At 46.2% G+C, this 14020-nt stretch overlaps 1 protein-coding gene across 1 annotated transcript in view; it reads right to left on the bottom strand.

Moving 5' to 3' along the window:
- PIK3R1 (phosphoinositide-3-kinase regulatory subunit 1) overlaps positions 1-13039 on the bottom strand; it is a 35185-nt gene extending 22146 nt beyond the window's left edge. Inside the window, exon 1 of the mRNA XM_072137442.1 lies at positions 12446-13039. Within this exon, the coding sequence (XP_071993543.1) occupies positions 12446-12779 (334 nt within the window). The 5' untranslated portion in view covers positions 12780-13039. The remainder of the gene's footprint in view (positions 1-12445) is intronic.
- Positions 13040-14020: the final 981 nt, after the last annotated feature.

Raw genomic sequence — 14020 nt, 5'->3', positions numbered from 1 at the left:
TGTACAGTGTGGAATTATGCAGACTTCAAGTCTATCCGTCTCTTTCGGGATCTTGGATGTCACCATGTACAAGGCTTTGATGTTCAAAGTTTCCAAAAATCCCATGGAAAATTTAATGGAGGGACTTGGATCGGTTTCAGGAAATTAAAAAAAAAAAATCAAAGAATGAAAGGGGGAAGGAACATTAGTTTAATGTGAAATGATAAAAATCTATCAAGGAAATCAGCCGGTGTACTCCTGACAGTAATGGCCATGGATTAAGGAGGGGGAGGGGGGGGGGGCAATTCTCCAGATCCGAGGCCACTCCATGTAGCGGCAGCCCCCCCCCCGCCATCCGCCTGTCGTCACAGCTGTAGAGGACATGCAGAACTGTTACAGTGTGCGCCTGACCACAACGTACAGAATGGGGATGTCATCACATCACAGGTTTTACAAATGCAAAACCACAGGCGGAGGGGGCAACACGGAGCACAACTAGTATGTACAGGGGAACATGATGAAAGCACCAGAACCCACAAGCAGTACACAGGCCCATATTGTAGCGGATACCACCAAATTGCTGCAGAAGGGGGTAGCCAATGCCGTTTACCAGTCATGTGACTACATGGATACTTTTTTTTTTAACCAGTTTTTGTGGAAACTACATTAAAGAAAGACGGAACTACTCTGTAGACGAGTATTGCACTGCTCCATTAACCCTTTAAAAAAGATTGTGGGACTTTGGTATGATAAAACCTGGTGACAGGTTCTCTTAAACACTTTCCACATCAAACTACCAGCCCGCAAAAATAGGGTATGAAATGTCCTTTCTAGGATTCCCTCTTTTGGGAGAAATCTCAACAGGTTACCTAGAGCAAAGCACCTCTAAAGTCATGTGAGTATGAGTAGAGAAGAGTCATATTTTGCCTGAGAGGAGTCAAGTTTAGAGGCTGCAGGCAGAGTCACTTCAGATGCCTCTATCCTCTGTTCTATAGCACCTAGAAACATTTTGGTGTCATATTTAAGGTTAATAATCTCATCTTTCAGATCACAACAGGTTTTGGTTCTGATTTACAGAACTGGAGATACAGGCAGGTGAATATAGTTAGAGACAAATGTGAACTGGTGATAAACATCTAATTGCTGCCTTTTTCTTAATTGTATCTCCAAACCACAATCCTGATGTGATACTGAGGCGACACCAAGGGGTCATGTTTCTAGGTTTTATAGAACCAAAAGATAGGGGCATCTGAAGGGACTCTCCTCCAGCCTATAAACTTGACTCATCTCAGGCAGAATAGGACTTTTCTCTGCTCATGTGCACACATTTTTTAAATAGGTAAATGGGTGAGATTTCAAATAAAAGAGGAAATTATAGAACGGATATGTCATGCGTTACCTGAGAAGGCTGGTATTTTAGTGGAGTAATGTTATAACCAGTTCCCTGTAAGACAAGGTTCTTAATATCAATATCCCACTAAGAAAGCATAATAACCAGTGCCCAGGTGTCTTCCCTGCTCAGACACCACGTATTATACAGTGGCTGTGTCAGGTACTGCTCTACAGCTCAGTAATATCAGGCACAGCCACCACCTAATACATGAAGAGAGCATGGACTGAGACATCCAAGGGTTAAGCCATCAATATCAAAAACCCCTTTTAATTAGGCAATGTCCCCGCACAGTCCGTAGACAGGAGTCGGACAACCCTTTTGAAATCCAGGTTCAGCGCTGAATTAGGATTTGCATACCCCTCCATTTTTAACCTTTCAGGCTTGTCAAGCATCTCAGACATCCCAAGCATGTGACTACGCGAGAACACCTTATCCCTCTGTAACCAATGCTGCCGGCTCTCTGGATCTGCTGGTAGCGCCTCATTGTGTAAGGACACCCAGGGGCGGCTTCAAAAAGTGACTGAAAGACTCACCAAGAACTAGAAAAGTTTACGGTGCCCCCCCATTCTGTTACCGGCTTTGTGCATCCCAGCAGATTGCACTAGGCCCATGACATCTATATCAAACCCCATTCACATTGAATCATAATGCTAAGCAGCTGGAAGGCCGGGGACGTCTACACCGCCGGACCGCGGCCAATGCATTCTGGAAGATCGCACTTCATTTCTGCTAAGGACGTTACCTAAATCGCGTCCAAAATATCAAAGTCTGTCCGAGCCAAGTATAAACGTCTGGGGGGAGGTGGTTTGGATTTGTGAGTAAAATCCAGTTTTTTAGTGCGGTATAACGTGGTGTGCGCGCGGAGATATCTGGCGCTGGCGTCCGCTGAGTGCGTTGGCTCATCGTGACCTTACAAATGGGAGCTGTAAATCAGGTCTCTCCATACAGAGGAACGAAAGATTTTTTTCCCCCCCTCGTTCCTCTGTGGCCATCTGGTTTTGGAATGTAAAAAAGTTTAAAAAAAAAAAAAAGTACAAGTCTGCGAATGGAGGGGGAAGGGGGCGACATGGCAAGCAAATGTACAACACAGCCAGCTACTCTCATACACGCTTCATTACCCGACTTACACATCGGACTAAGCAGATGGCCCCCATTGCCGTGGAATACACGACGAATGATGATAGGAGTTGTAGTTGTGCCTTCATCGTTCCCCCGCTAAAAGGACTTTACCCAGGTACAAGATGTCAATTATCACCCTTAAAGGGAAACTAACACCGCCAGCTAAGTGTGACGGATACAAACGACTGCGAGAGCAAACAATAGGCGCTGTTCTCCCTGACAAGAGCAGGCATGCCCAGCTGGGCTAGTGTAATACTAGGTCCCCGAGCCATTCACCACTGAAGACACAACTAGAAATTCTGGTGCTTTTTCTATGACAAGGAAGAAAAAAAAATAAGTCTTGGTTATTGTAGGAGAGGCCATGAATATACATATCCCCGGGGGAGAAGGACCAGCGCCAGACAACGCCAGGGGTGCAGCCTCACTGGAGACACGACATTCCTGGTGGCCTCCGCTTTAATTGCAAGAAACATGAGTGATGGACACAAGCAACAAGAAAGAAGAATAAGAAGAAGCCCCTTGTGGTGGGGATCTGGTTTGGTCAACATTTTCCATCTACATAATCTTAGAGCCCATCACGGTCACGTACAGATCACATCAGGCCTCCGATTATTTTAGCTATGGCGCATGGCCGATTCCACATCACATACAATCATCACAAAATCTCTCACGTGTAAAGTCACTGCCCCAAAGTAAGCATCGTCTTCTATCACGTCACCTGCATAGGATATGCATGGGATTCATACCCTCCAGGCTAGGACTCATATTAACCAGACAAAACCCAATGGGCGATGGACCAAATTCAACGATATTGGCAAGACTGGCCAACCATCAGATGATGGTATAATGGGCTCCCCAGGCTGGATCCAATGTGGAGTTAAAGGATGGACGTGAATCCGGGAATCCCAGCCCAATAAGGGACTCCTTGCATCATATATCACTGTGTTTCTCGGAGTGCAGTAGCCAGCCTTGTGAGAAGGCATTGCCCTCAGACCTTGCAGCCTGCACTAAAGCCTTACATAAATGCACATAATCACTTTAAAGATAAACTCGTAAAACGCAGCCTGCGCCGCAGACCTGTAAGCGACACGATCAAAGCAAATTGTGAAAATTACAGATTTAACTTCAGAAGGCAGAAAGAGCCGAGTCACGATGAGGCCATCCCTACCCAAAGAATAAATGGCTGTAATTGAATGTTCCCTTCTGTCATTTTCATGGAGATCACAATGAGGCGGGAGGAGAGGGAATCACGGGTACAAGGCTTCACTTGTAACTTATACTACAACAGGAGAACATTCAGGAGGGGGGGGGGGCAGACAAGTCTGTATTTAAGTAATTGTACACATCAAATGAACACTTCAGGGCGAAAATAAATAAATAACAATAAATAAAAAAATAAGTCCATACTTGATAATCCCTTTAAGGAGTCACTTACACAGTGGAACAATAGAGGAAATGGCACAGGACTTGGCTTCTAGAATGGGTGATTTTGGGCACCTGGACTATTATGGGCCTGTAATGGTCCTTCACTTTACTTGTCAAAAACCTCATCTCACTTCAAAGGGCATCTATCACCAGGATGAAGCCCTGTATGCAAATGAGCCTAAGGGGCTGCAGGTTCAATATGCATTAATGGAGCCTGGAACCCCTCAGGTTCAATTGCCTACAGTCTTTCATCATGGTGGTAGATGCCCTTTAAAGGAAATATGCAATCATAATCCAGGCACAGTGATTGTGGTAATCTCCTTATATTTGTTACCCATAGCCTCCTTGCTTCTAACATCAACTTTTAAAATTATGCTAGTGAGCCTGTAGGGCTCTGTGGGAGTTAAAGCCCCTCCCTGCTGTAGTGACACAGGTAGTTACACTGTCTCAACCTCCCCCTCTGCCTGCAATTATCTTACACAGTGGGAGGGTGGAAGAGCTACTGCTCCCTTAACAGCCTGTGAAGCTACAGCATGGAGGGGCTCTGGTAATGCCTCCCAGGGCCTTGGTCTATGAGTAATGTCCCTGGTTTAGTGTATCTTGATGGTAGATTTCCTTTGTGGAGTCACTCAACTCTGCGGTGACATAGAGGAACTGGCACTTAACTTGGCTTCTAGGATCTGTGGTTTTGGGCACCCGCTATGGGCCTACGATGTTCGCTCACTCAATTGAAGAAATTGTATTATACGTCAATTATGGAGATATTTGTCCCAAGAAGAGGCGGATATGGTCCAAGAAGAGACAGACAGTGCCACAGGATGGTCCACAGTGGATTCACTCAATGTGGCATTGCCTGTGATGGGTCGTACAGATCAAAGTATATACCTCTTCTGTAAAGTGGATGACTACATAGCACGTATGCATTCAGAGGCAAGCTATAGAGGCGTTCTTCAGGTCACGGATTCCATTCTCTTATAAACAAATGCTGATCAGATGCACAGGACTGGATCCGGACAAACTGGAGCAGACAAGTCATGCGGGCAAAGCTAGATAAGATGTCACGCATCAATTACAGACCCGCGTCAGCACTTTCTCACATTATACAGGACTCTCCCCACCATAAAGCCTATAATTTACACGTGCCATAAAGAGTCAGGGCCATTCCCGAGAAGAAATGACTCAACAAATCCTATAGAAGTAGTCAATGGATTCCGGCCAAAACCGGAGCACGAGATGGATTCCCTGACCACCTGTACACTGCGGACATCTGGTTTGGTTTTACACGGAGGTCAATAGAGAAGTCACTGCACCAGAGACTGGAGAATCAGGATTGTGGTCGGAACATTCCTGCTGCAGAACCAACACAGGGCAGATGTGTTTTCCAGCCGGGGACTGTCAATGATTCTCCACCGGTCACGGTGCCGCCATACATAACGTCCGGAAAGAGGATGTGTCAACTGAATTACATTCTGAGAACTTTTCAATGTCGTTCGGAACAAGTCCGAGAAGGCAGAGCCTTCAGGATCCCAGCCGCTTGATGGACACAATGACCAGGATTTAGCAAAACCCAAATCCCCGTGGACCCGTGTGCACCCAGAACAATACCCGCTTTATTTATAAAGTAGCGCTGTGCAGCCAGATGAAGCGGCTTTGGGTCTGCAATGTGTAACGTGTAGAAGGTCAACACTTTCCACACATAGTAACCAACTTGTAATTTCTCACGGGATGACACAAGGCTCTGCTAAGGCATGCGCTAGGCATCTCAGGTCACCCACTACAGTATAATAATACACCGATGAAGGTCCTGGGGTGGGATCACTTTCACACTACATTCTCCTCCAAACATGTCTCACTGCTCCGGGGTTAAGACTTTGGTCAATATCGCTGTATTTATAGTGGCTATAATACACGCCTATTCTGGCATGTGGATTAGGTTCATGGCTGCCGCTTTACGAGACCTATCAGATACTGCACGGCCATGACGGCTGCCAATGTGAACAAAGCCCTGCCAGAATCAAAAGGATTTTTTTTTTCCCAGTGTATTTTATTAGCAACATAGTCAGAGGTCATGACATTATAGATACTTCTGATATTGGAGCCGAGGAAAACTGGGCTGGGGACCTTTGGGTCAAACAAAACTAAAGACCCTTAAAAGGTCCTTTGTGAAGATACAATGAACTCATCACCAGTTTTTCTCTTTGGTAATGGGATTCTAAGTGGTGGATAGTTTGATGGAAGGATAAGGTTACCTCCTCACAAACATCCATGATCCACTCCTGCAGTTCCTGTCTTTGGTGCATAATCCGTTGCAGAGCTGTGCGTCCCCAAAATATACACAGAACACTTTTTCCCAACAACGGATTATACACAGTAGCCATGCGGGCCGCGAAAATGGACCACGGATCCAGAAAGAAAAAAAACGGAAGGTTGGGAAATGACGCCATTAGCTTGTCCTAACGATTTGTGTTGCCCCACAAATCATCCACAAATACGGGGGCTACATGGATGACACCTGTGAGGTATCCGTATTTTTTTTACATTCCCATAGACTTAAGGGGAGGCCCGATACACAAACACAGTATGGGATCGGATCTGAGTTTTCTACAGACTCCGCATGGTCATGTGCATAGGGCCATGGAAACTAGTGTCTTATAGACCACGCTTCTGTGCATTTAGCCTTATCCATACATGGCTAGTAACATCCAATCTTTACAATAACTAAGAATAACCATCAGCAAAGCCAGGCAACACTCACAGTGGTGTGAACAACTTCCTGCAAGTTCTTACAAACACTTCAATAACCAAGTTAGAAAAATGCAGTTATTACTAAAAACTAGAAAAGTTTCCAGATTAAAGCCGCCTTGTATTATCCTCCCAGCCGCCCCTCCATCGATTTCCTGACTGTATAAACAGGACTGTGCCGGCTCAGACAGGCTCTCGCTGGCGTCACATTACTGTGCAGCCTGCGGATTAACCCTGCGACTCTGCAGCACAATGTGAAGGCTCAGCCCTGAGCAAGGCAGGGGGAGAAGGGTTATCCTCTACATAGTCCTGCCCATACAACAATAGGGGGGATGCATCACTGCTAGATGATATGCAGATAATAGACTTCTAATAAAACTTTACACCAAGAGGTCGTCTTCAGTCTAACACCCGGGCACTAGACATTAAGGGTCACTGTGCCGGATGATGTTAGCAAAGCGATTCATGTGACAAGTCATAGTTGCATTCTGATGCAGGAGTTGCACATTCTACGACCTGAACAGTACAACAGTGACTGGAGCTTCCCCGATATTCCCAACTTTACTGGTTAAAGGGAGGAGGGGCCTCGATTCCACCATTGTCACTCATTTAACTTCTATATTGACTGACATGGACATTGCTGAGACTTCTGGTGCCACAAGTGTATGAATGGGCAGTGCTCAGTGTGACCATCTATAGAAAAATCCAAGGCACTCTGTCTTAACTTAGCACAAGGTTAATGGCTCCATCTCCTCCGCAGGCCACATCATGCCCGTCAGCTTCCCATGTAATGACTGCATGGATGTAATAACTTGCTGAGTATACATAAAGGTGAATACAGGCAGTCCCCGGGTTACGTACAAGATAGGGTCCTTAGGTTTGTTCCTCAAGTTGAATTTGTATGCAAGTCGAAACTGTATATTTTATCATTGTAGATTCAGACAATTTTTTTTTTTGCCCCAGTGACAATTGGAGTTTCAAAATTTTTTGCTGTAATGGGACCAAGGATTATCAATAAAACTTCATTACAGACACCTTAGAGGTGATTATTGCAGACTGGGACTATAATAAAGCCTCCAGAGAGCTTCACCAGAGATCACAGTGGGCAGAGGGGTCCGTCTGTAACTATGGGTCGTCTGTAAGTCGGGTGTCCTTAAGTAGGGGACAGCCTGTACTGTGGATAGTAGGGGTAAGAAGAGTAGCAAATCTTCTTATACACATTATCAAACAATTCACACACCTTTGGACTGAGGGTGCAGGTGCTCAAATGGAGATAAAATGACAGTGGGTGAGGGGTGGTGTTAAAAACCAGCTGCACAATCCTTCTCAAGAAGGGTGTCAGGAGGTAGGTAGCATGCAGGTTAGATAGCCGACAGGCCTGGTAGATATACATCTACTGTGTACATTACAACTTTACATGTCATGCTTTCACTGATCACCTATAGACATCAGATCTAGTCCTGACCCCACAGCTACAAGGTCCAGGACACACATTAACTCCTCCTCACATCTTCAGCCAGCAGCTCCAATATTTCTCTTTAGTTAACATTCGTGAATTAATAAAATTTGTGGGAAGAAAAACAAAAAAACAACAAAAAAAACTCAGAAAGTAACATTTCAGGGAACAGACCAAAAGACAGGACAAGTGCCAAAGGGGCCAAATCCAGTGTCGGCCATGGTGCCAACAGCCAGAGCACATGATGCAACCAGCGCTCCTCCGACATTTGTTGACTTAAAGTCTCCCATGATCTTCCAAGGATCAAGTCATTAGCCTAACCAAACATCTCAGCACAAGACATTACCACTGTGCCAAGTATGAGATCATAGTCTGTGCCGGGATTACTGGAGATTAAGTGTCACAAATCACACCGCATCAGGTGATGGGAGATACAGGTGAGGGATGCAGGCCTTTACTGGTCTGCCAAACTCAGTATGGGATATGCTCAATTCCAAAATATAGCAATGCGCTGCTCAACGATCCCCCACTACCCTCCAGTGCTGGGAGGTACATGCTGGATCCTCTCTACTGGTGGGAAGCGGACCAGCAGCCAATCAGAGGCCAGGGGGGAAGCGGGTCACCAGCCAATCAGAGCCTGGGGGGGGAGGAGGGGGGAGCGGGCCATCGGCGACAGCACATCAGAGGGAACAAGGACAGTCTGGATCAGATATTGCTGTAACCTGTTCTGAACAATTACTACTGGTCAAGAGAAAATATTTCCTGGGTGACTTCTTACAAGTACAGAACAACCTGTACACAAGAACATCTTGATTAATGTATGCAGGAAGCATATGGATCATGGACAAAGAAGGCAATTAAACGCCTGTCCAATTAGCCCTCATGCTCATTAGGGGCCTGGGAAGGTTTCATCAGAAATTTGGCAGAGGATGTAATAGGTTTTTAAGGGGGGGCATCACTTTGCTTCATTACTATCCAATTGATGACTCTGTTACCGAGGAGTAAACCGGGCCACAAGACCTTAAGACGGGCGTCGTTGCCAAATAGTGCAGAAAGCTTATGGCTCGACTGCTATGGATCATCACACTTGGGAATTTGCGAGGGGGAGTCACATGTGATCCATTATAAAACTGGGACATAAATCAACACGACTCGATACAGTCAAATTGCTTTACCGTCAGGAGCAATGTGCTCCCACTTAGATCCCAACTGAACTGCCCGGCCCAGTTATCCCAATACATTTATGTATCATTACTGCACCACTAAGGGCCAGGCACAGCTGTGACTCCAACACTGGAGGAAGATCATAAAGGATGGAGGCTTCCTTTGCAGAATGAGGCATCATGCACACAGCCATGGAGCAGCTTTGTATAGAGCCCTGATTCATGCTTACATACAAGTGTATAGACGCTTAAACCGGACCTCTCAAATACAGCTAGTGGCAGGCCTATTAACAGACACCTTTCTTTTATTTATAATAGTCTCCCCTTATATTACCTGGCATATAAGGTCCTTTAACCAGTTACATTTGCAACATCTACCCCATGTATGTATCTGATCACATGAAATGACAGCAGCCTCCATGGACCTTTACTTCTCCCCATCCTCTAGTGAGGCTGCAGTGATTTCATGTGATCAGATACATACATGGGATAGACTGTGCAAATGTAAAAGGACCTTAGATGATATTACCCTGGTCACATGACGATAAAGTGGCCATTGATGAAGCTTTCTCAAATGTTCCACATAGCAGCATGTTATGTAGCAGTGAGACATGTCAATCAGGAACAAAGAGGCTGGGAAGTGCAGTAACCACCGAATATATACAGGGCGTCATTGGACTCACATCAGTTGCATATAAGATTAAATTCTAACTCATTAAAATTGCAGCCATGGGAAGGAACCATTTAGGGAGAAAGGCAATGCTTATAGTTTTTACTGAAGCATTTATTTTGGGTGGGTTAATTTGCACGACAGACTCTCTTTAATTCACCTTCATATCAAACCAGGGGCACACTGTGCTAAATGTACAATTATTACAGATAGATCCAAGAAACAGCTTTAATTTTTATTTTCAAAAATCTGTATTATTTTTTAAAATTAACAATGATAAAAAGAATCAAATTTAACAATAAACTACCTCTCGTATTCCAAAAACGTTGCTCGATACAATCTAGACCAATGTTGGAAAGAGCAATAATACGCAATAATATGATTTGATACAATGTAACTTGAACATGATCTTGCATATGTCTCTGCAGACTCTACCATGCTACTCGGGGCCAGTAGATGGCGCCTGCAACCCAAAAAGCAACTTCACTGTCTTCATTTACTGCTTGGAAATTCTACAAAATATTCAGAAATAAATACAAGGAAGAATAGCGATATATTAAAAAAACCCCAAAATAAACCAAGTGACGAAGCCCTGCACTAATAGACAGCACAGAATCAGCAAAAATTTATAATATTAGGCTGCAGGGGGACCAAAAAAAAAAAATTAAAAAATAAGACAACGTAAAAATCCATACAACCAATACCAAGAACTAGATACAAGCAGCAATTCAGTAAATAAAACCCAATTACAATGTGACAAACTACATACGGATAGGACGGAGACTCTGTGATATCCCCTCCGATAATGAAGAAGCTAAAGTTAGAAAGGAATTCCCTAATATTTATCATTCCCGCAAACAAACATCGGATACTTTAATGTGGAATTGGAAACTTGATTATTATGTAAACACATGGACGCTATGTTTAGTATTTTTTCGCAGAGCCTTGTGCAAGACTCTAAAGCCCCTCTTATGGACCCCCAGGCAGGAGGAATCAAGTTCTCCTCTCTTATGCTGCATGCAAAGTCTGGTCACCGATTCTGCACAAGGCGCTAACACTTTATGACATTGCCATAAAGCGAGCCCATGAAAGCAGCAGCAGCTGCAGACCCAGTGTGCCACAGGGACAGTCCTGGTCTATTGTCCTCGGCACAAAGCTGCAGATCTACACGCAGCACAGGAAAGAGGAAGAAGAAATCAATAGTCGGCGACAGGAACCGGGCTTCTTTGTGCACCAGCAGCAAATTCCAAAGCTTCACAGTCCACTTGGGTTCAAGAATGTGGAGAACAATGAATGCAGGGACACAGCCGGGCCCTAATGACCCAGATAAAGCGATAGAAGAAGCACATTACAGGATGGGGGGGGGACAATGGTGAATGCACAGAGCCCGGTCCTGCAGGGGTCACATGTCAAGGCTATTAGCAGCGGCCCCTGTAATGGGAGCAGGGGACACTGTGCAATGGATACAGGAACATTCCACCTTGTTTGTAAACACTCACTAAATGGGTGATACATATTGTACCAACCTGGAGGCAGATCACCCACCAGGCAGGCCACAGGGGACATCAATCCCACCCCAAATATGAAAACTAATGCAAAGGACCCACAAGCCCCAGCATGCACAGACACACAGATGACATCTAGCTATGCCTGGACCACCATCTGCACATCTTCTTCACACTTATCTCCCCACCACATGCTGCAGGGAAACTTTGTAGCCAAGTCCAACAAATCTGTCACCCACTTCAGAGACTTCTACCATCACTTCATCCTCAGGTCATTACAAACCCAACTACCAGGGCATCAGATGACAAGTGTAAGTGAGCATGACAAGGGTTAAAAGTGCACTTCTCAGGGCTGATAAGTAGTAGGGGGCACAGATTAGCGATATAAGGGAGACCACTGAAAATTGGTCATACAAGGGTTAGCTGTGCCCACATGAGCAGTCAGATTGCAGACTAGTGATATAAGGGTTAACTGTTCACTACTTAGATGCCTAGTGTAGATTAGAAATAGAAGGGGTTAATGATGCACTTCCTTGCAAGTGCAAACAGGACCGATGGAAGATAGGACAGATGAGCAGCGTAAGGGTTAACAGTACACGCATCAGGGCAGATGAGCAGGATGGGTGCAGGCTGGTGAGAAGGGTTAACTGCTCACTACCTTGTGCACTTAGACATGTGACCACTGCAGATTAGCAACATAAGGGGTTAATGATGCACTTCTCTGCAACTATGGACAGGGCAGATGGGCAGTGTAAGGGTTAACAGTGCACCTCTAGGGGCAGATGAGCAGGTTGGATGCAGCCAGCACTATAAGGGTTAACAGGCGACTACTTGCATGTATGGACACAGCAGGGGGACAGATGACAAGTCTGGGGGCAATCTCGTCAGCAAAGAGTTAAGATTGGACTTTAATCAATTGCATTTTCTGTCTACATTCTGGTATCAATAAAACAGGAAAACCGCAGAGTGTGAACAGGACGTGGCAGTACTCACCCTGCGCCTCTGCCCCCGCCTCTCCTCGGGCTGCCCCGGGGGCCACGGGCAGGGGTCTGGGTGGTCGGGGTTTGGGTGTGGGAGGGCTGATCTTCTTCCGCCCCAAATACTCCACGTAGGTGCCGGGGAAGTCGCCCCTCTCCCCGGTGTTCTCGTTGAAGCCGTTAAGCCATCCGATGAGCTCGGGTCTGGCCTCGGCGCCCTCCCCGCAGCCCAGCGCCACCAGGGAGCCCCGGCTGACCGTCAGGACGTCCCCCAGCCGCAGCTCCATGTCCTCCTCCCGCTCCTTCTTGTAGGGGAACATGGCCCGGTACTGGTATCCCTCCGCGCTCATGCTGCTGCTGCGAGCCACAAGCGGAGACTGAGTCCGTGCAACGAGGAGCCGGCGCGGCGCTCACACACACAGGGTGCCCGGGGACTGCCTGGAGTCGGAAGCGCCGGAGCTTGCTCTCATTTCTCTGTCTCTTCCTCCTGTGTCCCTCCGCTCCGTCTTTCTTCCTTCCTTCCTCGCCGCCGCCTGTCGCGCGCTCACACACACAGAGACAGCACAGCAGACAGGAGCCGCTCACAGCACTGGGCGAGGGAGACTGAGCAGAGGGGGTGGGCGGGGCGTCCAGGGGGGAGGGGGCCAGCGCGCACGCGCACCCCGCCGCACATCTGTCATTGAGGAGTTCCGAATCCCTCTCCTGATTGGCTGCGGCGGGGGTTGACGTCACGGGCGGAGGAGGGGGCGGTTGCGGCAGCCATTTTTTTTAAATGGAATACAAGTCTTGTTGCCATGTGCGTGTGAATTTACAAGGGAAGATTTCAGCGCTGCGCTGCCGGTGCTGTGTAGCATCACGTCCTGCACTGTAAAAACTTCTCCTTGGTGATAGCAGTCGCACAGGCAGTGACTACTAATACGAATAGTGCAGATAATAGGGGGGTCTTATGTAAGAATACTGGGGGTCGGCCAGGGGTGAGGTGGCTGTCACGGATGCTGGGTGGAGTAGTTGTGGGGGTGTGTTCTCATGCCATAGATGTCTGCAGAGGCGATGGACATTCTGTACCCGAAATAACAGAATTTCTGACATTTTATCTCACGTTATATAATAATTTTGGAATAAATTGATAATCTGCAGCGTATGATGAAGCATCTGCCTGCAGTCACATCAGGATGTAATATTGTGCAGGATTCAGTCATCACAGAACCGCTAAATCACCCAAAATGATATTTTACATATTGGGGGGACAAAAAGTAATTTCTTTATTAAATGTATTTATATATTGGAAAAATGTAGGCGGATTGTGCAGATGTCAGAGGGATCAGATCAATCAACTCAATGATACAATCACAATGACCGATCCCCCCCGGGATGGATATAACTAAGATTCACTGAAACTAGAAGTGTCCGTACACATTAGTCCAAATGTGCGGGAATCGCAGACCATGTGCTGGTCAGATTTCACAGATTGGAAGGAGAAATCAGAGGAGGGGACCAAACATCTTCCGAGGAAGGCTCCAAGCATCATAGTGATACAAGGAGTCTCTGCTGTATTCAGGAATACAACTAAGCGTTGCTGTTTATGCAGGGA

This window comes from Engystomops pustulosus, chromosome 1, assembly GCF_040894005.1.
Source record: "Engystomops pustulosus chromosome 1, aEngPut4.maternal, whole genome shotgun sequence".
NCBI lineage: Eukaryota > Metazoa > Chordata > Amphibia > Anura > Leptodactylidae > Engystomops > Engystomops pustulosus.
The sequence above is the reverse complement of the archived record's forward strand: the minus strand, read 5'-3'. Positions and strand labels throughout refer to the sequence as shown.